The sequence below is a fragment of the Mus musculus genome, chromosome 5 (genome assembly GCF_000001635.26).
Source record: "Mus musculus strain C57BL/6J chromosome 5, GRCm38.p6 C57BL/6J".
NCBI lineage: Eukaryota > Metazoa > Chordata > Mammalia > Rodentia > Muridae > Mus > Mus musculus.
The window spans coordinates 127612276-127636824 of NC_000071.6; the positions used below are offsets into that span (position 1 = coordinate 127612276).

At 48.1% G+C, this 24549-nt stretch overlaps 2 protein-coding genes across 14 annotated transcripts in view; one reads left to right on the plus strand and one right to left on the minus strand.

The window, feature by feature from the left end:
• The window catches only part of Slc15a4 (solute carrier family 15, member 4), a 38748-nt gene extending 17731 nt beyond the window's left edge, over positions 1-21017 (minus strand). For 5 of the 7 annotated variants that reach the window (XR_003955565.1, XR_003955563.1, XR_003955564.1 and 2 more), the window contains exon 1: positions 4540-5376. Coding sequence is in view for 3 of the 7 variants with exons in the window: in XM_006504271.3 (XP_006504334.1) it covers positions 4540-5094 (555 nt within the window). In the remaining 4 variants the exon portion in view is untranslated. Of the gene's footprint in view, positions 1-4539; positions 5377-20558; positions 20649-20898 lie in introns of those variants that run through there. The other 2 variants (XM_006504272.4, NM_133895.1) reach the window with 2 other exon arrangements.
• Positions 19795-24549, plus strand: part of Glt1d1 (glycosyltransferase 1 domain containing 1) — a 77305-nt gene continuing 72550 nt past the window's right edge. For 2 of the 7 annotated variants that reach the window (XM_006504309.4, XM_011240843.2), the window contains exon 1: positions 19795-20076. In XM_006504309.4, coding sequence (XP_006504372.1) covers positions 20009-20076 — 68 coding nt within the window. In that variant the 5' untranslated portion in view covers positions 19795-20008. The remainder of the gene's footprint in view (positions 20077-24549) is intronic. The other 5 variants (XM_030254573.1, XR_377057.2, XM_006504310.3 and 2 more) reach the window with 5 other exon arrangements.

Below are 24549 nucleotides of genomic sequence, written 5' to 3' on the forward strand. Positions count from 1 at the left end.
AATATTCTAGGCCAACATGATAAAATGGCTCACCAGGTAAAGGCAACCTTGACAAGCTTGAAAACCCAAACTCCATCCCCAGAATCTGAATGATGGGAGAGAACTCACTCTTGCAGGTTGTTCTAACCTCAACATGTACACCATAGCCATGAACACACACTCGCACACACACTCGCGCGCACACACACACATACACAAAATGTATAAAAGAGGCAGAGGCAGGTCAATCTCTGTGAGTTCCAGGCCAGCCAGGGCTACACAGATAGACACTGTCTCAAAAACAAAACAAACAAATGTGTGAATGAGAGGGAATTTATGCGCACACACCCCCCAACACGCTTACACATTCTGTGACTGAGAATCTCCTAAAAATACCACCACTTTTCTATGCAGTCACAAAGGCACCACCACACCTAAGAACACCACCCCCACATCTGATGTGCAGGCCATAGTACAAACAGCCCAAACAATCAAAGCAAGCCCTTTAAGAGAGACAAATGGGTGGGGTACATACACCCAAACTTCCAGCATTCCAGAAGCAAAAGCAGAAGGATCACAATGAGTTTGATGCCAGCTTGGTTACAGAGCAAGAACAGAACTCAAAAACCAAACCAAACCAAACCAAAAAAAAAAAAAACAAAAACAAAAACAAACCACTGGAGGCCTGGCATGGTGGCACACACTTCTCAAAGCAGCAGTCAGAGGTCAGAGGTCAGAGGTTATTGCGGGTTTGAAGAAGCATCTGAGATACTTAGTGAGTTTGAAGACAGCATGGGCGACACAGAAAAACACCCAGTCAAAATAAATAAATAAATAGCCGAGGATGGTGGGAGGACAGGACTTGGGCAGAGGCAGGAGTATCAGGAGTTCAAAGTCATCTTCAACTAGTGAATCAGAGGCCAGCCTGAGCTACACTGAGACTCTGTCTCAAAAATATAACAAAACTCATAAACAGAAAACAAAATCACGACAGAGCCAGTCACTGACCACACCCAAAGTGGCTGTCAAGTTTCTCGAGGGTCTCTTCCCAGGATTGTAAGTGTGGAGACACTGGAGACAATAGCACTCACACTGTGCAAGAGCACCTACTCTTACCTACAGTGAAGTGTGCACACTGCACCCACTCAGTGACCCTCACGGGAGCCATCCAGTGGGTCTGTTAAGAGTGCGAATCACTGATCTAGTATCTATTGGAGAGCACTGACTCTAAGACACACTGTCCTATCTGTTCCCTGAGCAGCTGGGCTCTGACAGTCACGCGGTGCACACAACTAAAGCTTCTCCAACTGTATGTGTGTAAAACCTGGCAACAGTGACAGGTTTCTGAGTGCACAAGGATCAAAACTTAACTCAGAATCAAATGTGCAGTGGACCCAAGATGTTCCTGGCAGTCCTGACCCTGTACAAGTACCACCTGCAACTTTACACTTCACACAGTGACATGCTTCATGACACCAACAAATGCTGCCTGGCACACCCTGGCTTCATTTGAGGCCAACATGCTATGAGCTGAGAGAATGTTTTTCTGTTCTTATAGAAGCATAATGGCTTAATTTCAAAGAACCATTAGGCTATTTCCCTACCACCCATCACACTTCAGCTTTCAAAGATGGAGTTACTGTCTTTGGACTGTTATCAAGTTTTATAAACATGCATCTCATTACTACACAAACTGGATTTCATCTTTAATAAATGGTAAAAGGACTGTTTTAAAATAAATCTGACTTGGTTGACATCAGTTAATATTTATTTATTTTTATCTCAGAGTCACTTAGTTCTCAGATGAAAAGGGGCTGTGAGTGGAAAGTCTAAAGAACCCAGTGTACGGGGGGGCTGGAGAGATGGCTCAGCGGTTAAGAGCACTGACAGCTCTTCCAAAGATCCCGAGTTCAAATCCCAGCAACCATATGGTGGCTCACAACCGTTAGTAACGAGATCTGACGCCCTCTTCTGGTGTGTCTGAGGACAGCTACAGTGTTCTTAGATATAATAAATCTTTAGGCTGGAGCGAGCAGAGATCCTGAATTCAAATTTCCAACAACCACATGATGGCTCACAAGAACCCAGTGCACATCAGAAAGCTCAAACCGCTCAAGGTAGGGATGTACAGTCACAGGTACAACTTATGTACTACTATGACCCAGGGTGTAGCTTACTTTTCCTTTATTGTGAGAGATGCCATGACCAAGGCCACTTAGAGAAGGGTGGGTTTATTTTGGGCTCACAGTTCAAGTTCATCATGGCAAGACAGACTGCTGACTAGAGCAGCAGTTACAATTTAAGATAAAATGCCTACCCATACTTCCTCCAGTCACCAACTAGGGACCAAGTATCCAACCAAAGATATGAGGCTTATGAGGGCCACTTCATGCAAACCACCACACCTAGGCTTAAATGACAGAGGTAATATATACTAGTGGAACAGAGGCCAAGGCCAGGAGTCTGGTCTTGAAAGTTTGATGAACACCTCTGAGAACTCCAGAACTCTCAAGTAGCAACACTTCTTTTGTTTACATTTTACTTGTATGACCCACAGTCTTGCTCTGTAGCCCAGAATATGTGATGTGGCAACCTTCCTGCCTCAATCTCTTAAATACTGAGATCACTACTACTTCTGACACCGTTGAGATTGTGTCCTCTCCGAAATGGCCAGCCTTACAGACACCATATAACACTGGCCAGTCAGTCCTACATTTGTGGTGCTACTCTGAGATGACTTCGCTCTGCTGACTTCAATTTCAGCTTCTCAAGGATCAGTTTTGTACCAAGACCCAGGGCTCACCTTCCCTGTTACACACAAATAACCCTCTAGCACTTCCTATAGCCAGCCTCCCAATCTGAGTGCAACCTTCAGTCCAAGGCACTGCCTCCACTCTAGGCCACACTTCTCTCCTCAGACCAGCGGTAGTCTGAGCCGTGCTCTCACCCTCCTGGCACACAACGCACTCTAGGATAGCTATTTGCAGTCTTTCTGAAACAGGACAACACGTGTTCTGTTTTAGGAGTTATCTAGCCCCTGCTTTACTCAGTTTTACAGCTCCATGGAAGGCAGAGGTCGGGGATGTGTAAGCAATTAAGAATGAGACCTTAAGCTGGGCAGTGGTGGCGCACGCCTTTAATCCCAGCACTTGAGAGGCAGAGGCTGGTGAACTTCTGAGTTCGAGGCCAGCCTGGTTTACAGAGTGAGTTCCAGGACAGCTAGGGCTACACAGAGAAACCCGGTCTTGAAAAACCAAAAAAAAAAAAAGAAGAAGAAAGAAAGGAAGAAAGCAAGCTTTATCCTGAGAGCCTGACACTCAAACCCCACATAATTTCCACTGCTTACAAAATACTCTATTTGCATCTGACCACTAGAACTATTCTTGGCATGGGAGTCCCCTAAGAAAGGGAAGCAGAGCAGATGTGGCTCCACAGCTCTGGCTCCCTCCTCATCCCTTGTTCTTGGATGTCAGAGTAGCAGCGAATGATGCTGGTCTTTCCCACCTGCCACACCCTACCCCAAAACTTACTTAAAGCATTAAAGATGGAAACTAAGCGCTTGCCTGTCTCTTGCCCCTAACTTTGTAAAAGGGAAGCTAGGGCAGTGTCAGAGCCTTTGTACATGTCTATCCTCCAAGTCATAACTTCACCCTTTTCTCTTTCAGATCTCAACGCAGATGACTCCACCAACAGAACGTCCCTTCTCCTTAAAACCACAATGGTTACTGCATCACGAATAAATCCCACCTCAACTCTTCCTTACCACCCAGATCATAACTGTTTATACAGCTTTCCCCTATTCCAGTACTTCCACCACCACCCCCCCACACACACACACACAAAGCTCCCCCAGAGCAGAGGGTGGGTGTTGTTCTCTCCCCTCCTACAGTCCCCTACCAGATGCAAGAGCAGATGTGGACAGCGGTGCGCACAGGGGAGGGGAAGGGGCTGTTACTCCCTCTTACTCAGTCCTGGACCTAGTGCCAGGTGTGGAATGGGTTCTACTCATGGGCTTCCTCCCCACACGCATTAGAGGGAGTCTTGCCCTTCCTCCTACCCACTCGGGTGTTGGAGCAGATGGGTTTCCTCCTGCCACTCTCCAAGGGAAGAGCAGGTCTCCTTCCTCACCTCCACTAACAAGGAGGGATCAGAGGCAGGTGGCCTTCTTCTCTGCACTACAAGGGAGATTCCCTGGGTTGGGAAATTCCTCTCCCTCACCTTAACCTTTCTCTAGATCTGAGGCGATGTGGGGTGCAGGTCTATGGGTTGGGAAGCTTGGTGGGCAGCCCTGTGCTTTCCGATCGATTGCGCATAGGTGCAGAGGCAAGTGGGGATGTAGGCTTAGGTGTTTGGGGTGGCTCCTTTTTTCCAATCAGTGGAAGAACCCTGGGGGACAGGAGGTGCAGATGATACACAGGCTACCGTGCCAGTTCCCCCGTGTCCCCAGCGTTGTTAAAGTCAACGCTTAGGTTCGGGTAGCCGTGGTGCGCAGGAGGTGCGGCGGGGGGGGGGGGGGTGGTGGTCCCCAAACCCGGGAAGACCTGAGCGGGTCCGGCTCACCTGATCGGCGCCGAAGGGCGTGATGTTGGCCTTGACCGTGGCCACCCCGAGACCCACGAGCACGAGCCCCGCGAAGGTGGCGGGGGCACAGCGGCGCGCGGCGTTCTCGGGACACGACGCTGACCCGTTGGGGAAGGGCGCCGAGCAGTTGCGCACGAGCTCGGGCCGCGGGTCCCCGCAGAGGAAGGAGCGCGAGCGGGGCGCGGCCAGCAGCGGGAAGGCCAGCAGGCCCAGCAGGTAGAGGGCCAGGCTGAGCAGGATGGCGCGGGCCCGGCCGAGGCGGGCGTCGGCGAGCCAGCCCCCGAACGGCGAGCCCAGATAGGTGAGGCCCATGAAGAGCAGCAGCGCCTGGCTGGCCTGCGCGCCCTCCCAGTCGAACGGCGCGCCATTCAGGAACAGCACCAGGTTGGCCGTGACGCCGTAGAAGGCCGCGCGCTCCAGCAGCTCGGCCAACAGCACCGCCCCGCACGCCGCACGCCGCCCCGCGAACACCGCGGACGCCGCCGACACTGCCGGACGCCGCGAACCCAACAGCGGCGCCCGCTCGCCCTCCATGGCCGGTTCACTGAGGACTCGGTAGCCCAACTCTCGCGAGACAGCGAGTTCCCTCCCTCTCCCGCCGCCGCCTTTTAACTGGGCAAGCTGGGCGGGGGTGGCTGCCGGTTCCGCCCCCGGAAATCCGGCCAAGCGGGCCTTTCACTTGACAGCGGTTTGTTGTTGAGATGCGTGGAGGGATGGTGGTTCCTATGGCTGGAGGGGTTCCACCGGGAAACTGGAACCCTAGACTCCGAGGTTCCGGCCCCAAACTGGGTTCCTAATCCAGGTCACCAGGGTCTAAATCTTCCCTTCTTGCCATCTTCTCAGGACCCAGGCGTCAAGTGTAACAGTCTCGGCCTCCTCTCCCTCTCTTGGTATCTCACTTTTCTGTCTCTTCTTAAAACAAAAATTACTAAAATTTATTTATTTTTGGTTTTTTTCGAGACAGGGTTTCTCGGTGTAGCCCTGGCTGTCCTGGAACTCATTTTGTAGACCAGGCTAGCCTCGAACTCAGAAATCCGCCTGCCTCTGCCTCCCAAGTGCTGGGATTAAAGGCGTGCGCCACTACCGCCCTGCTGCTGCTGCTGCTTCTTCTTCTTCTTCTTCTTCTTCTTCTTATTATTATTATTATTATTTTAAGGACTGAAGAGATAACTCCACAGTTAAGAGCACTGGCTGCTAGTCAGAGGTTCTGGGCTCGATTCCCAGCACCCACCTTGTGTCTCCTAACAATCTGTAACTCTAGTTCCTCGTGGATCCGGCACCTTCTTCTGGCCTCCAGGGCTACTGCACACACACAGGGTGCACAGACCTCCATGAACGCAAAGCATCCATACACATAAAACTAAACACATCTTTAGTGGCACATGCCACTAATCCCAGCTCTTGGGAGGCAGAGGCGGGCGAATCTCTGTGAGTTCGAAACCAGTGTAGTCGACACAGTGAGTTCTGCCAGGGCTGCATAGTGAGACCCTGTCTCAAAAAAAAAAAAAAAAAAAAAAGGAAAGGAAAAAAGAAAAAGAAAGAAAGAAAGGGAAAGAAAAGAAGAAGAGAAAAGAAAAGAAAAGAAAAGAAACTAAAACCAAAACCTTTATTTACAGCCTATAACTGACTCTTAGTCCTGCTGGTAAGTAAGACTGAGTCTTGGAACGTTTGCTTAAAGACTGGACCAGTGAGATGGCTTACCAAGTAAAGGTGCTTGCTACCCGGCCTGGTGATAGCCTGAGTTCTATCCCCCTGCTGGGAGCCCCACACAATGGATAGACAGCAGACACTGCATGTATGTCCACACATACAGACACAGGCAATTAAAAAGAAAAAGTTCTGCTAAGCTAAGCATGACATACTTGAACAAACTCTGTATTGGAATGATAAGGCTAATAAACCATTTGGACTGACTGAGCTGGTAACTCACTGCGCAGTCTGACTGGTACTAACTAATCCGATGGGTCAGTCTCTTCAGGGAAATGGCGAAGCTAATGGCTCGGAGGGGCCTTGGAGTTAAGTGTGTGGAGGGAGGAATTTTAGGCAGTGTGCTGGGGCCCCTGAACTTGGTACTTTGAGGATGGAGACAAACCCAGAATGCAGAATATTCTAGTGTGGTCACAGTGTTGGAGGTGGTGGTGGGAAGTGACCCAATGGCACAGTTAGCTTCAGTTGTCAATGTCACACACAAGGGAAGAGGAAACTTCAGCTGAGGAATTGCCCCCAACAGATTGGCCTGTGGGCACGTCTGTGAGAGCATTTTCTTGCTTGGTGATTGATGTGAGAGGGCCCAGCCCCACTGTGGGTGATGCCAACCCTGGGCAGGTGATCCTCGGCTGTATAATGAAAGTAGCAGGACAAATAAGTAGCATTGTTCCATGGCTCCTGCCTTCAGCTTCCGGTCTCCAACTTCCTGTCTCAAGTTCCCATCCCGACTTCCCTTTTGGAAGGATTATAACCTGAAAGACCACCCTTTCCTCCCCAAGTTGTTTTTGGTCAGGCACAACACCAGAAATCAAACAAGCAACAAATTACACAAATCGTAAGATCCTACTTCTATAAATATTTGGTTATCTTTTATTTGTGTGTACATGTGTGTGCGTGAGTGCGTGCGTGCGCATGTGCATTCACGAAGTACCCTCAGAGGCAAGAAAACACCATAGCCCTTGAAACTGGAGTTACAGGTGGTTGTGAGCCATTGATGTGGGTCCTAAGAACTAAAGTTAGTTTCTCTGGAAGAACAACAAATGACCTTAACAGCTGAGCCACCTTAACAGTCCTCAGCACGATCTTGTTTTCTTTGAAATATATGAAATAGGCAAATGTCATGTTAGGCAAGGGTTCCCAGTCAAGGCCAGGGGCATTGTACAACCAGAGAGTGACTGCCAGAATGCACGGTTTTGGGGCATGCATGCCTTAAAATTAGTTGTATGGTGTGGTTTGAATAGGTTTGGCCTCCATATACTCATGGGTTTGAATGCTTGGCCCAAGAGGAATGGTACTATTAAGAGGTGTGGCCTTGATGGAGGAGGTATGGCACTGTGGGGGTGGGCTCTGAGATCTCCTGTGCTTAAATTTTCTTAGGATCAAGATGTAGAAATCTCAACTCCTCCAGCACCATGTCTGCCCGCACGCTGCCATGCTTCCTGCCATGATGATAATGGACTGAACCTCTGAACTCTGAGCCAGCCTCAGTGAAATGTTTTCTTTTATAAAAGTTGCCTTGGTCATGGTGTCTCTTCACAGCAATGGAACCCTAAGACTTTAGGACCTATGAATAAAATAAAACACAGTCTTTATTCATGTGAAGTTGGTAAACCGCATGATCCATTGGCCATATCTTGGTAGAGCTGTTACCAGCTGGAAGTGAGCCAGTGATTGAAAATGAAGAGGCTGACGTTGCAGAGATGATTCGGCCGTTAAGTATACATACAGGCCTTGCAGGGAAGAGGAGTTAGGTTCCCAGAACCCATGTAGTGTGGCTCACAAACACTTGTAACTCCAACTCCAGGTCATCTGATGTCCTGTTCTGGCTTTTGAGGACACTGCACTTGGGTATACAAACCCACACTTGGACAGCTACACACAATTAAACACAAGTTTTTAAATGGGAGAGGTTTCACATGCAGACCTGGAAGTCTTGCTACACAAAGGTGAGTGAAACAGAAACTTGGACAATCCTTCCTCCCACTCAATCCCGGTTGAGTCAGGGCACGCTAGCCTGAGTGTAGTCTTCCCAGATGCCATTGCCGCAGGGCTGGGCCCGAACGCGTTTTGACTAAGAATCTAACAAGAGTCTTGGGCTTGGTCCAAGACTCAGACTTTAAGAGGTTCAGTGAGCCTCCACTCCACATGCTTCAGGTCCCTGAGCTATCGTTAGGAATGTAGCTGCCATTTTGCAAAGGTAAGCTTGCTGACACACACAGCACGCATAACTTAAAATGTTTTCTCTTAATGACTTCAACAATAAATGCACAACAAAGGGGCCATGGATTTGAAAGAGCAAGATTGGAGGAATGTATGGAGGAGAGGGGTAGGCTGCTAATATCCCTTACAGTAGAAGTGGGTGGAGTCATTGAACCCTCCCAGGAGACTCTGTCCACACCCCTCTACCGCCCAGATAGCAGTGTGTATTTCTGGCTTCACTGTCTCAGGAGCCCCTAGAGTGTACAGACTTTAGAGCATGCCCATCTACACTACCTGGGAAGTTGTCGCCCATGCTGGGGTAAGACTTTCTTATGTGACCACTTTGGGTCAGTCACACTCCTGTCAATAACCCGTCACGCAAGTTCTGTAAGCAAGCCCAAATCTCACTGGTCTCCCAAGTTGGGCTTTGATGGAACCATTCTTTGGTTTGTCATCGCTGCCCTGTACAAGGAAGCAGGTGGGTATTTAAGTCCCTCCAGGTAATGAGGCCCCGAAATATCATTTCCCAGCTGCTCAGCCTCGGCACTCAAGCCACTTCTGCTTTTCTAGACTTGTCTACTTCCCCAGGGAGTGACGCTGGCAGGGCCTCTGCTCATCCCCTACACCGGGGCCACATTGCTGTCATGGGCCGTGCTTTCAGTCCTCTGACTCCACTTAGATGTGGACAGCTGTCATGAATTCTGTTTATACCAGAGTAGAAGTAGCAACTAGGATTCGGGAAAAACTGAACAGGTGAAAATGTACGTTAAGAAAAAAAAAATCAAAGCAGAGCCCACCAGCAGTGTGTGCACGGATGTATTAGCCCTGCTCTCAGGATGACTCTGGGTGTCTTTTAATAGAGGGTGTGAGACTGTCTGCTTAGAGAGATGAGTCTTTTCGAGCTCCCATTTTATTTGACTCTGGGGAAGAAAATCGGCACTCCTTTGGCACTTTTCCCCCTGCACTTTAAAACGCACAAGATGTCTGTGACCATTAACCATTCGACATTAGAAAGGGGAAGGGTAAGAAAGGCGAAGAGGAAAAAAAAAAAACTTCCATTTCTGTGCATTGCAAGATGTTCAAGATGCCAACAGGTGTGCAGCCATGCCTACCTGCCCTTTGCTAATGATCATTTCTTATCAACAGGTAGGTGAGGCTGGCATCAAACTCACAAGGATCCACCTGCCTCAGCCTGCTAGTGCCAGGATCAAAGGGGCTCTTTAATCCCACATCCAGCCTCATTGTGTTTGTGTGTGTGTGTGTACCCTTGGAGGTCAGAAGAAGGTGCTGCCTCTTCTAGAGTTGGCATCACAGGCATCCATGGGTGCCGGGATCCGAACTTGGGGTTTCTGGAAGAGGAGCAAGTGGTCTCACTTTTAAGCCATCTCTCCAGCCCCCCTAATTATCACTTTGTAATTTCTTTTTTTTAAATAATTTACATTTTGTGACTAATTCTTTATTTATTATTATTATTATTATTATTATTATTATTATTATATGTAAGTACACTGTAGCTGTCTTCAGATACACCAGAAGAAGGCATCAGATCTCATTAAGGGTGGTTGTGAGCCACCATGTGGTTGCTGCAATTTGAACTCAGAACCTTCAGAAGATTAGTCAGTGCTCTTACCCACTGAGCCATCTCTCCAGCCCCACTTTGTAATTTCTTAAGCATAATCTCAGCCTTGGTGTGGTGGCAGCACTGGGGGGTGGGGGGTGGAGGCAGAAAAGCCAAGGTGATTCGCAGCTCCAGAGAGGGTTTAAGGCCATGCTAGGCTACATGAGACGTGGTCTCCAAAGGTTTTGCTTACTTTATTAACATAAAGGCCATGTAGTTTGCAGCTAAAATGTATGTGTGTTTTAGGTTAGACTGTTAGGAAAGGTTAACGAGGACAAAGACAATGAGGAAGTCTTGAAGCACAGATATAACAGTAAGTAAGCCCAAGGCTGGCAAGATGACCCAGTGAGTAAAAAGCATTTGCGGCCAAGACTGACCGCCCTGAGTTGCACCCTGGGACCCAGGTGATGGAAGGAGAGGACTGACTCCCACAAGTTGCCCTCTGATCTGTACACATGGGCTGTGGCACGGGCATGCCTACACACAAACACATACACACACACACACACACATTAAATAACTAAAAGGTTTAAAAAGCTCACAATAATAAAAGGATTTATAACTCAGGGAGAAAAGGGACAATTGTTTGATTCTCCTGGGAAAAGCTACTAAACATGAAAAAAAGCAACCTCACACTCTGGGCCACTAAAGTCTCAGGAGAAGAAATATTAAAATAAGAGAGGCAAAATATTTTTTTAAACGCAAAGAAGCCGGTGACTCTTTTTGAAGCTTGATGGCAGTAGAAGCCATTTTACAAAACTTCTGAGGAGACAATAAACAACTATGTATTCATCCCCGATTTAAAAGGAAATTTTGGTGGTGGTGCACCCCCTTTAATCCCAACACTCAGGAGGCAGAGGCAGGTGGATCTCTGTGAGTTCGAGGTCAGCCTGGTCTACATAGAGGAAACCCTGTCTCAAGAAAACGAATAAAAACAACAAACCTTCCAATTGACACAAGTAATGGGCACACAGCATACAAAGAGGGGAAAAAAAAGAAAACACCTTTCAGGAAAACTTCAGTCAAAAGAATCAGTAAATTTACAATTCAAAGGGAAGGCACCTTTTGTAGCCAGGAAAAAGCTTTGCTGATGGACCCCTTGTTGGGGAGAATTTGAGTTCAGCCCAATTAAAGGTTGCAGACTGCAGACCTGGATCACAGACTTGGCTCTACACTGTTTCCTTACAGTGTTGCTAAAAGCAGCCTCAGTATTTGGAAAGAGCAATGGGTACAGCTACCAGCTACACACTGATACAATGAATTCTAGCAATGTGGATGCTGGGATGCTCTGTATTCAAATAATTTTGTAGGGCTGAGACTGAGAGGTAGAAGAACTCGCTTTTACCTTTGTATCACTAAATAACAAATTGAGGAACGCAGGCTGCTGATAATCAATGGGATTTATCAACACCCACCTCAGAAGTCAGAAGTCTGGGCATCACCGCCATAGGAACAGGGTTTAAAGTTACAGTTTCAGTCCACCTTGTCTATTTTTATTTCATAACTTTACAGATTAATTTTTCTGTTTAATTATGTCTATATGTCTGTGTGGGGTTATGTGCACATGAATGTAGTCGCCTGTGAAGGAGACCATAGACATTGGCTCTCTTGGGGTTGGAGTTACACTAGTGGTTGTGAGCCACAAATATGAGTGCCGAGAAGAGAACACATTTTCTGTAAATGTAGTAAGGGCTTTTCCCCGCTGAGCTATCTCTCTAATCCTTTATTACAACTTTTATACTAATTCTGGTCTGATAAATACTTCCTCTCCCCAATACACACACATATCAGCTTAGGACCTACTGTTTCCCCCAGGGAATTGTCTTCCTATTTTACGGTGAAGAAACTGCATAGCCACACTTTCTGTCCTTGGGAATTTGTGCAGTAGCTCTTGCCTGAACCATCAGGAGAAGGTTTGTCCCAATTTGGACCTGTTGTATAATTTTGCCTACCAAAAGTATTTAATTTTTTAAATTTTATTGTTATTTGTGTGTGTGTGTGTGTGTGTGCACTTGCATGTGTGTAAGCTTGTACACATAAGTAAAAAGGTGCCTACAGAAGCCAGAGGTGTCAGATCCCTTGCAGCTGGAGTTAAATGTAGTTGTGAGCCACCTGATATGGGTACTGGGAATTGAACTCAGGTCCTCTGGAAGAACTGTACACACTCTTAAGTAAGGAGCCAGCAACCCAGACCTAAAAAAAGTTTTAATTACATTTAAATGTGTGTCTGTCTGTGGGTACGTACACAAGTGCAGGCACACCCGAAGGGCAGTATCACTTCCCCTTAAGCTGGATTTACAGGGGGTTGTGAGACACCTAATGTGGGTCCTGGGAACTAAATTTAGGTCCTCTGCAAGAGCAGGAAGCACTCTTAACCATTGAGCCCTTCTCTCCATTCCCTATTTGAAATTTAAAATTTTTATTTGTTTGTTTGTTTGTTTGTTTATTTTAGGGTATATAGGGAAGCATTACATGTATCAGGACATATATGGGGAGGTCAGAGGACAACTCATAGGATTCGGCCCTCTCCGTCATGTATGTCCTGGGGACTGAACTCAGGTCATCAGGATGGAGGCGGGTGCTTTTACACACTAAGACATCCCACTCAGCCTGGCTACCGTGGTTACTAAATATAAACAAGAACGTATTAGATACAAAACCATCTCTGGCTCCTCCTCATTTTGCAGCAAGGACAAACGCCAACCCATGCAGAGCATCAACAAAGGTGTTCTATCCTTGGGGCTAGGGGTGTGGTTTAGTGGGTAGCACACTTGTCTACAATGCATGGGTTCCGTCCCCAGCACCCCAGAAAATCACACATGAGGATACATACCCGGAATCCCAGTGGTTTGAAGGTATAGGCAGGAGAATCACAAGTTCAAGGCCATCCTTGGATGCATAGGCAAGTGTCCTTATTTGCTATACTGGCTAGCTTTATGTCAACTTGACACAGCTAAAATCACTGGAGAGGAGGAAGCCTCAATTGAGAAAATGCCTCCATAAGATCAGGCTGTGGGGCAGGCCTGATGGGACTCTGAGCAGCTGGAATACAGCTCTGGTAGACCTTGCCCTTCTTTTTCATTCCCTCTGCCTTGCTAAAAGCCATTAGGTTACATTCCTAAAGCCAGCCACCAAGGTCTATTCCCTTATTTGACCACTTCCTCCTCCTGAGGCTGATGACCAAGGTCCAGCTATCAAAGTATTAAAGTCCAGCCATCCAAAGCTCCCTTTGGCTCACCTAATTAGCGTGCTCAGTTAAAGTTGAACATCTCATCCTAATGTAGGGTTTCCCCTTTACCTTTATAAACCAACATTTGCCTATGGGCCACTTCTGTCCCCTCTTTATCCAGAGTCCATCCTTTGTCCCTTGGAGACAAATATCCCTTTCCATCTCCCTTGTTCCCCTCCCTTCTCCCTCATCCTCTATCTCCTGTCGTTGTCTCTTATTCCCTGTCCTCTGTCCCTTTGGGACAAGTACATCTACAACTTGGTCTTGGGGGTCCTGAGCCACTACTTTTCCTTTCAAAGCTTGTGGAACATTTTCTTAGTGATTGATGTAGGAGGGTCCAGCCTACTGTGGGCGGTGCCAGCCCTGGGCAGGTGGACTTAGGTTTTATAAGAAGGCTGAGCAACCCTTGAGGAGCAAGCCAGTAAGCAGCACCCCTCCATGGCTTCTTCATCAGCTCCTGCCTCCAGGTTCCTGCCCTGTTTGGGTTTCTGTTCTGGCTTCTTTCCACGAAGGGCTACCATGTGGAAATGTAAGCCACATAAACCCTTCCCTTCCCGACTTGCTTTTGGTTATGGTGTCTAATCATAGCAAAGGAAACAGAAACTAAGACATTTGCTGTCTAGTACTGTTTTAAAACACTGACAAAGGTCAGGTGGTGGGCCGATCTCTGTTGTTTGGGGCCAGCCTGGTGTACAGAGTCCTAGAAAGCCCAGGCTACCCAGAGACAGAGACCCTGTCTTGAAAATCCAAAATTGATGATGATGACAATGATGATGAAGATGACGACTATGACTGGGAAGGAAAGAATGTATGAGGTTTACACCTCCACGCCACAGTCTCTCCTGCAGGGAACTGAGGGCAGGAACTCAAGGCAGGAGACTGGAGGCAGGAACTGAAGCAGATGCCACGGAGGAATGGGGCTTGCTCCTCATGGCTCAGCCTGCTTTCTCATACAACCCAGGAGCACCAGCACAGGGGCACCATCCACAGGGGACTGGACCCTCCCACATCAGTTAAGAAAACGCCCTACAACACTTGCCCACTGGCCAATCTGATGGAAGCATTCTCTCAGGTGAGGCTCCTCTTCTTAGGTGACCCTAGCTTGTGTCAAGTTGGAAAAAAAAAAAAAAAGACTAACCAGTGCACTGAGCTTGAAGCCGGTCTGGATTCCATGAACCCGTCCACAAAATATTAACACAAATACATATTTATATAGAGAAACCAAAGAAACGAGTATATAAGTTGACGGGATGTGTAAGCGGAAGGCTTCAGGGCTTCTTGATTTTTAGATTCCTGTGTACAGGATACAAGGAGTAGAGCCTGCAGCTGAGGGCTCTCAGGGGTGGGGGTGGGGGTGGGGGACAGAGCATAATTCAGAGCCTGAAACAAGGTCCACACAGTCGTCACCCCGTGAACAGGAGGATTGCTGGGAACATGTTCTAAGATCCACAAAACTCAAAAACACGAAGGAAGGAGTAACCCATCACAACCAAGAAGGTGTATGGCAGAGGAGGGAGGATGGCGGTGGGAGCCTGTTGATCCCTGGACAGTCTGTGAGGAAGCACAGACTGACAGGAAATAGGATCAGGTTATAAAACTCAAGGCCCACTGAACCCCTACCCCCACCCCTCCTCAGCCCACATCCTCCATAGAGGCTCCACTTCCTAAACGGTTCCCCAGTCTTTCAAAAACAGCAACAGGCCGGGCGTGGTGGCGCACGCCTTTAATCCCAGCACTCGGGAGGCAGAGGCAGGCGGGTTTCTGAGTTCCAGGACAGCCTGGTCTACAACATGAGTTCCAGGGCAGCCAGGGCTACACAGAGAAACCCTGTCTCGGAAAACCGAAAACAAAAAAACCAGCAACAGCGCCACCAGCTGGGGATCCGGGGTTCTAAACCACCAGCCGGTGCAGGACCTTTCACATCCACAATAGTGGTTTTCTTAGGGTAATGGGATTGTATGTGATTTTTGACTCATGCAAGAAGAGTGTGAATGTGTTCAGAAATATCCACCACCCTCCACTCTTCTGTCTCTTCCCCCTCCCTTATCCTTTCTCTGTCTCTCTGTCTCTCACTCTCTCTGTCTTTCTCTCTTCTTTTCTGTCGCCCACTACTGCACACTCATACATGCACGCACACACAGCAACCCACAGCCTACAGCATCACGGGGCTGAATAATGACAGAAAGGCTCAAAGTTCTTGATATCAACAGACACGTGGCTGCCTGGCCCATGATGAGCACGAAAGAAAAAAAACAAAACCCAAGTGCTGATTTTTGACTACAGAGCCAGGTCTGAAGGCGGCAGACCCTCGGAGCGCGCAGTACAATAGTCTTTTCAGGGTTGATGAGACACAACTTTGTGTTCGCTCCAGTGCTAGGAGCTAGAAAATGATCTGAGCACACATTATGATCAAAAAGAAAACAGATCCCCCCCCTTTGCATACATTTGAAGAGCCTTATATTAGAAGCAGCTAGAGTAGTATCAGCAGCCTCCCCTCCCCCACAATAATTTCTACAGTTCCTACCATAACGTATTTGCCCCTGGGCCCTTTTCTATTACCTACTTAAGACGATCATATGAGAGCCCCCATGAAAGATGAGCTCATCTGCTTATGCCTTTACTCACTTTACCAATGAATTAATTGACGCCTTGGGCCTGTCCAAGTTGTGGGTCCCAAAAGCTAAGTCAGCCTCTCCTACTTGATGGGACACCTATATTCCAGGAACATCCAATGTGAACTCGAGCCTAGCCAACCCACTTAAGAGTAGCACTGCCTCCTATCAGAAATCAGAACACGGAGGCTGGACAGACGGCTCAGTGATTAAGAGCACCAGCTGCTCTTGCAGAGGACCAGAGTTTGATTCCGAGGGCACCCACATCGTCACCTAGAACTCCAGTTCCAGCTCTGACATCTTCTTCTAGTCTCCTTCGACACTGAGTGCACACGCTGAACTAGAGTGAAGACACAGCATCTTCTTGACAAGTGCATCTCCCCAATGCATTAGGAAACACCTCTGGAGGGAGACCAAGGGACAGCTAGCAGAGATGGAGGGGGACCAAGGGACAGCTAGCAGAGATGGAGGGGGACCAAGGGACAGCTAGCAGAGATGGAGGGGGACCAAGGGACAGCTAGCAGAGATGGAGGGGGACCAAGGGACAGCTAGCAGAGATGGAGGGGGACCAAGGGACAGCTAGCAGAGATGGAGGGGGACCAAGGGACAGCTAGCAGAGATGGAGGGGGACCAAGGGACAGCTAGCAGAGATGGAGGGAGACCAAGGGACAGCTAGCAGAGACGGGGCCATGCACCAGGTGGTGGAACCTGGGGTGGTGGAGCTACCAAAGGAAGAATGTTGACAGCCACCACCAGCAGGGAGCCAACAGGTGCTCCCAGAGCAGGGGTTATCAACCTGTGGGTCACGTTACCCCATAGGGGTCACATATCAGATAGCCTGCATAGAAGATATGTACATTATGAAAATCATAACTAGCAAAATTACAGTTATGAAATAGCAATGAAAATAATTTTAGGGCTGGGCTCAGCGGTTAAAGAGCAATGACTTTTCACTTGAAGGTTCTGAGTTCAAATCCCAGCAACCACATGGTGGCTCACAACCATCTGTAATGGAATCTGATGCCCTCTTCAGGTATATCTGAAGTCAGCTACAGTGTACTTACATATAATAATAAATAAATCTTAAAAAAAAAAGAAAAAGAAAATAATTTTACCATTGGGGAGTTATCAGAACATGAACTGTCTTGAAGTGTCAGAGCATTAACAAAGTTGAGAACCACTGTCCTAGAATGTCCAGAGGGCATGTCCAGATGACATTCTGACTTTTTGTTTTGTTTTGTTTTGTTTTCCGAGACAGGGTTTCTCTGTGTAGTCCTGGCTGTCCTGGAACTCACTCTGTAGACCAGGCTGGCCTCAAACTCAGAAATCTGCCTGCCTCTGCCTTCCAAGTGCACTCTGACTCTTAAGATTTATTCTCTAGAACCCAAAGAATGCCTCTCTGCTGCCTAGGGGTAGAAAGGACATAGGTTTTTGTTTTGTGTATTTTGGTTTGATTTCTGAGACAGACTCTTCCTATGGATTCCTGGTTGGCCTAGAACTCACTTTGTAGACTAGACTGGCCTCATACTCAAGAGTTCTCACTGCCTCTGCCTCCAAAATGCCAGGACTAAAGGCATGCACCCTTATACCAGCTTCAATCCTACTTTTAAAACATACCTTGGATAGGGGTGGGATGGTGCTGGCGAACACCTTTAATTCCAGCACTCAAGAGGTAGAGGTTGTTGGATCGCTGACTCTGGTTTACAGAGTTGAGTTCCAGGATGGCCAAAACCTTGTTTCTCAAAAGACCAAAATCAAACCAACCAATCAGACCAACCAACCAAAACAACAAAACAAAACAAAAACCCATGCCTTTAATCCCAGCACTGGAGAGGCAGAGGCAGGCAGATCTCTGAGTTTGAGGCCAGCCTGGTGGTCTACAGAGTGAGTTCCAAGACAGAAGTCCTACATAGTGATACCCTGTCTCAACCAAACCAAACTAAACTCAAAATGACAAGAGTTTCAGCAAGTTACCTATGCTGGCCTTGAACTTTCTACTCTCCTGCTTTAGTGTCTTGACCAGCAGGTGGGTTTATAAGTGTGTGTCACCATACGTAGCTTGCACCAACAGAGATCATTATACATTTTCTTTTGTTCCTCTGTAGACAGATTAGATCGCAGAGGTGACCTCAGACCTCCCCTCCCATTTTTCTGATAAACAAGCTTTGCCGAGGGTGACAGTGTGCACCACACACTCATCTTTTGGCCAGCTTCCTTGCAACCTCAAAGCACTCACGTCGTCATTAAAAGAACACCATCAAGGGTCCCGGTGAATTTCCAGAAGTATGCCTGAAAAATGAGATGTGCTACTCTGAGGGCATCATTTTTCCTTCCTTCTCTCCTTCCTTCCGGAATGTGAATGTGATGGGTTGAGCTATGGCAGTCAAAAGACGCCTGGAAGACATCTCCAGATTCAAAAATAAATTCTGGGGGGCTGGAGCAGAAGGGAGCCGTTCCTACTGAGGATGTGGGTTTGAATCCCAGAACCACATCAGACAGCTCACAACCACTCGTAACTCCAGCTCTATAGGATCCAATAACCTCTTCTAGCCTCCACAGGCACCTAAACAGATGCACATGCACGCGCGCATGCACACACTCAAAAATAAAACTTGAAAGAAAGAAAGAAAGAAAGAAAGAAAGAAAGAAAGAAAGAAAGAAAGGAAGGAAGAAAAGAAAAGAAAAGAAAAGAAAAGAAAAGAAAAGAAAAGAAAAGAAAAGAAAAGAAAAGAAAAGAAAAGAGCAAGTCCTATTAGTCTTTTCTGTGGAGAGAAGGAAGAATCAGGTAATTATATGATTAAAAAAAAACAATCAAACAATCAAACAAACCAACCAACCTTCCCTTGCTTCCCCCCTGTGAATAGGTAGGAGAGTGGGTCCAGTGTTCCCCTGCAGAGGCAGGCTTTGTCCATTGACAATCAGAGACCAGTGTGTTACGAAGCTGGACTGGGAGAAGGCTACTCAAGGGACCCAGGCACCTACTCTTTCTTCTTTGAAGTTGTTAGGGAGTTTTCAGGGATGGGAAGAGATTAATTTCCGGGGCTATGCTTAGAATATTGGTTCTATAATATTGATGGGCTTTAAATAATGCACATGTCTTTGTAAAACGCCATGAATTCACCCAAATGTCACGCTGTCACAAGACTGTCTCTTCCCACCCTTCCTGCTCAGGTGTATTTAGTGCAGGAGGCTCTGAGCCCTGGGCTCTGCACAAACCTGACTTCCTAGCCTTACACCACACTCCTCAAAAACTGCCTGAGGCTGCGGATGTGGATGTGGCTTAACGCTTGGAAGAAGAGTCTAGCAAGCAAGAAATCCAGGGCTGCTGGGTGCCCCCCCCCCCCCACTTCCCCTCCTTTCCTCAGAATCTTGTGGCTGGTCTTCAACTTACAGCAATCCTCCTGCCTCAGTCTCTGTATTCCTGGAATTGCAAACCTACATCCCTGAACCCAGCCAGCTCCATAACAGCCTTCTCTATTTTGGTTCTCCATACTCTTTCTCTGGAAGTTCACAGAACTTAGTTTGGGGAAGCCAGAGTCTACAAAAGGACGGACTGCCTACATACATAGAGTCCAGGGCATCCTTAGGGTCTAGGGTCCTCTCAATGCAAAGTGAAGCTCAAGTCCCCTCTCCACATGTGGTCTTGTACCTACACCTCACCTGGTCCTAGTCTCTGGGGGAGCAGTCTCTGTATCAGCCACTATGTTGCATGTAGGAGCCCAACTCATGATCTTTACGAGGGGAAGTCACAGGACAACCTATGTTCTTGGTGCCTGAAGAGTGGACAACCTCCCCCCACCTCCCATCTTTCTGAGCTCGTGGCTGTCTGACACCTGGTCTCGTGACCCCCACCCCCACCCCCACCCGCTAGTCTCCTCAGGTCCCCTCGGGGCCCCCAGATCTCCCTTCTCCCTTCCCTTCCCTTCGTGTCCCCTCCCCTGCCCTCCCTGCCTTCCCTCCCTCCTCCCCTCCCCTCCCTACCCCTGAACCTGCGGGCTCCGCCTTGGAACAGCAGGCGGGACCGAATCCACCCCTACCCCTCCGCCCGGGCCTGGTGGCCCAGTTCTTGGCGGTAGCGACGACATGCGGCTCCTGTTCCTGGCAGTACTGAGGCCTCACACTGGCAACGCGGTCACAGCTGGGCGCCTACGGTATGTTGCGGGGACCTGAGCATCCCTCGCGTGGGGATGCCGGACTGGGCCGGGCGCCGGAGCCGCGCGTGCACAAACGGCCGGGTTGTAGGCGCAGGTGCGGGCGCGAGGGGCTGCAGCTCTGATTCCAGCTGCCTGCTGCCCTGTCTGGCTATTGTGAGTGCCCTAGGATGCCGCAAAGAGGCCGCCTGGGCCAGCGCTGGGACGCGGGGTGGTGGTGGGGGAAACCAGAGGCTCAGCAAAGGCCTCGCTGCAGACTTGAGCTTTGGGCAGAGTGGCCTGGGATGAGAAGCGGGGACCCACGTGGCTGGAAAGACGCAGAGTCCCGGTGCATCGGATGCTCCAGCACGTGCGGAGATTCAGGGTCCGAGTTCCGTGGCTGCTGCCATTCCCTCCCCCGCGCCCGCACTTCCTACCTGGTTCTCTTCTGAACGCTCAGCTTATTTTATTTAATTAGGCCTCTTTTTGCTTTGTATGTTTACCTGGGACGGAAGCCTGGAGCCAGGACAAGGCAGGGAAGGCGGGTCCATTCACCTCTGGCCATCTGGTTGCCTGGATCAAACCGGGCTGGTCTGAATCATTGGAAAAGCAGACACTTACGTGCCCGTGCTCACTTGCTCGCTCCCCCCCGCCCCCCGCGCGCGCTCTCTCCCTCCCCTTCCACTTGCTTCAAGACATTTCCCAATGGCTCCCCCCCCCCCCCCGCCCCCAGTGGGTATGTTTCCTCATCATGGGAAAGAGCCGTTGAGTCTTCAAGCTAAAAAAAATGTTACAGTTCCTCTCAAGATCACAGTGAACAACCAAAGGCGGGCAGATGCATACCTGAAGTTTCCCCGGAGTGGTGATAGTGTTGTGATTGTGTGAGATTCCCCTCCCTCTAATTCAGTCACTCTTCGGGCTCTCTGTGGACTGAGCTCTTTCCAGTAGAAAAGTGCAAGTCATTTACAAGGAGAGTAAACACAGGGGTAAATCATTCCAGGGCGATTGGGACCATGGAGCAAATAAAACCATGCTGGGGTGTGGCCAATTTGATAGAGTGCCAGGCAAGCATAGGTGAATCCCTGGGTTCCGTTCCCAGCAGTGCATAAACCCAGGAGGTGCGGTTGTACATGACCACATGCTGATAACCCCAGCCTTTGGGAGCTGAAGGCAGGACCATTAGAAGTTCAAGGGCATCCTCTGCTACTGTCAACTTCCAGCTACTTGAGAGCCTATCTCCAAAGCAAAGCAATACCAAAACAATATAACCTTTGCGTTGGAGGGGCTCCTTCAAGTGATAAGGTCCAGGCTGGGCTCTCGGCAGAAGTAGCTTGTAAGCTAAGATCAGAGGGAAAGCACCCACAGGTCCCGAGGCCAATGTTAACTTAAGCTGTTCAAGAAACAGAAGGTTGGCGAGACAGTTATCCAGCTGTCTTGTGCACATGGTAAGAGGAAGAGATTGTATTTGCGATTACCATTTAAACATTAAGCACCTTTAGCTAACATTTGACTGTGTGGGTGGGAAAGGTCCAAGATTCTCCGGAATGACTTGATCACGGATGAATGAAATAGTGGAAAACATGCCCAAATGTATCATGTGCATGGAGGTCGTCACAAAGTAGAATCAATCGCTAACCCAGAAGTTTGTATGCCCCTTCCCATGGGGGAAGAGGGCTTGGAGGATGTGTGCCATTCCTAGGGGGATAGTCTGTGGTTAGGGAAGGCCCTGGTGGGCTTAGTGAGAAGCTCGCATAGCCTTGGAATAAAGTTGTAGACTCACAGATCAGTGATTGACTGTAAATGATTCCTTCAGAATATTTATTGGGTGATGCCAAAGTCTGAAGCTGACCTCCTATATTCCCATCTCCTGTTCCCTTCCTTTTTTAAATCATTATTTATTTTTATTTTTTATGTGCATTGGTATTTTTTTTTAAAGATTTATTTATTTATTATATGTAAGTACACTGTAGCTGTCTTCAGACACTCCAGAAGAGGGCGTCAGATCTTGTTACAGATGGTTGTGAGCCACCATGTGGTTGCTGGGATTTGAACTCCGGACCTTCGGAAGAGCAGTCGGGTGCTCTTACCCACTGAGCCATCTCACCAGCCCCGTGCATTGGTATTTTGCTTGCAAGTATGTCTGGGTAAGAGTGTCAGATCTTGGAGTCACAGAGAGTTGTGAGCTGCCATGTGGGTGCTGGGAATTGAACCCGGGTCCTCTGGAAGAGCGGTCAGTGCTCTTAACCACCAAGCCATCTCTCCAACCCTTTCTTACATAGAGCAAGCAAAGGACAACAACAAAATACAAAGAGAATTTCTCTTCCCCAAAGTAGTCATAGAAATCTGAGCCCTCTTTCCCAGAAAACAACCATAAAACCTGAAAATTCTACCCCCATTCTTTTGAAACTGACACTCTCTGCTTGCAGCATAAGAACTGACTTTCCTAGACAAACGTCACGTCTCCGGGGCTGGGAAGATAGCTCAGTGAAGAAGAGTGCTTGTTGCCAAAGCATATGGATCTGAGTTCAAATCCCACCACCCATATTAAAAAGAGGGGTTCAGGTATAGAGAAAAAAAAAAGACTCAAAAGCACACAGTTTTTGCAGCAGCTATGTCTAGAGGCTCACAGCCACTGGTAAGCCAGATCCCAGGGATCCAACACTCCCTTCTGGCCTCCTGGGAATCTGTGCTCACACCATCCCCACATAGACACATACAAGTGCACAAAATTTATATATATATATATATATCTCCAAGCACAGTAGGATATACCTTTAATCACAGCACTTGGGAAGGCAGAGGCAGGTGGTTCTCTGAATTTGAGGCCAGCCTGGAATACAGAATGAGTTCCAGGACAGCCAGGGCTACACAGAGGAACCCTATCTTGAAGAACAAAACACTAAAGTTTCTATGAGGCTGAGTAATTAGAATTTAGTGATTCTGAGTCCTTTCATTGGCTTGGTGAGGACTGGTGGTCATGAATCAGGGCATCACAGTGTGACAAGGCAGCTAATCTGCCCGAGTCAGGGTTGGGCATGAGGCTGGAAATAAGGGCAAGGTTTTTGTCACAAAAGGCCAAGAACAGCCATAAAATGAAGGTAGTGTTAGCTGTAGGATGGCAGGTAAGAGGGACTGAACCTGTGTCCCATGCGTTTTAGAAGCAATGGGGGCTGTTGGTAGAGTGCTTATGGCTCATCTGGTAGAGTGCTTGTAGCTCAGAGTACTTGTGGCTTAGTTGGTAGAATGCTTGTGGCTCAGGGTGCTTGTGGCTCAGTTGGTAGAGTGTTTGTGGCTCAGAGTGTTTATGATGTAGTTGGTAGAGTGCTTGTGGCTCAGACTACTTGTGGCTTAGTCGGTAGAATGCTTGTGGCTCAGGGTACTTGTGGCTCAGTTGGTAGAGTGCTTATAGCTCAGAGTACTTGTGGCTTAGTTGGTAGAGTGCTTGTGGCTCAGGGTGCTTGTGGCTCAGTTGGTAGAGTGCTTGCTTAGCAGACATTAGGCCCTGGGGTCCACCCCCAGCATTGTGCATAATGGGTGTGGTGGTACATATGTGCGATCTGATCAGGACTTTGAATGCGGAGCCTAAGGATCAAAAGCTTATGGTGATTCTCTACTAAGTAAAGAGTTCACATGAGACCCTGTAATAAATACATACATAAATAAATAAATGGAAGCAAATAAATACACGAGCAGGCAAACAGAGTGTGGAAGAAGGCAGATCTTTGTGAGTTCAAGAACAGTTTAGTTTACTTAAGTGAGCTTTAGGCCAGCCAGGGGCTACATAATGACAGTCTGGAAAGAGAGAGGGACAGGGAGAGAGGAGGAAAGAAAGAAAGAAAGAAAGAAAGAAAGAAAGAAAGAAAGAAAGAAAGAAAGAAAGAAAGAAAGATAGGAAGGAAGGAAGGAAGGAAGGAAGGAAGAGAAGAGAAGAGAAAGAAAAGATGGAGAGACGGTGCAGCAGTTAATAGCACTTGCTTCTCTTTTCAGAGGGCTGAGGTCTTGTTCCTATCACATCAGGCGGCCCACAGTCAGCTGTAACTCCAGCTCCAGGACATCTGACATGGTTTTAATCTCCTTGGGGCACCCACCCATTTGTGCCCATACATGCACAGAGACATACACATAAAGACATTAATAAAACCACAACTTTTTGTTCGTTTGTTTTTTGAGACAGGGTTTCTCTGTATAGCCTTGGCTGTTCTGGAACAGGCTCTGGAGACATCAGCCTGGCCTCTGCCTCCCGAGTTCTGGCATTACACCACTGCCATTTTGCATGGCTAAAATACAACTTTAAAAGAAAACTGTAATCAGAAGCCTAGAACACAGGCGGGTGTGGTGGCTCATGCCTCTGACCCCTGCATTTAGAAGACAGAAGCAGGAGGACTTTCATGAGTTCAAGGTTAGATAGGTTACATGGACCTGTCTCAAAATAAATGTAACCCAGAGAACAAACTTCACTTCGCCTTGGTGGAGAAAAAAAGGACACGGGAAGTA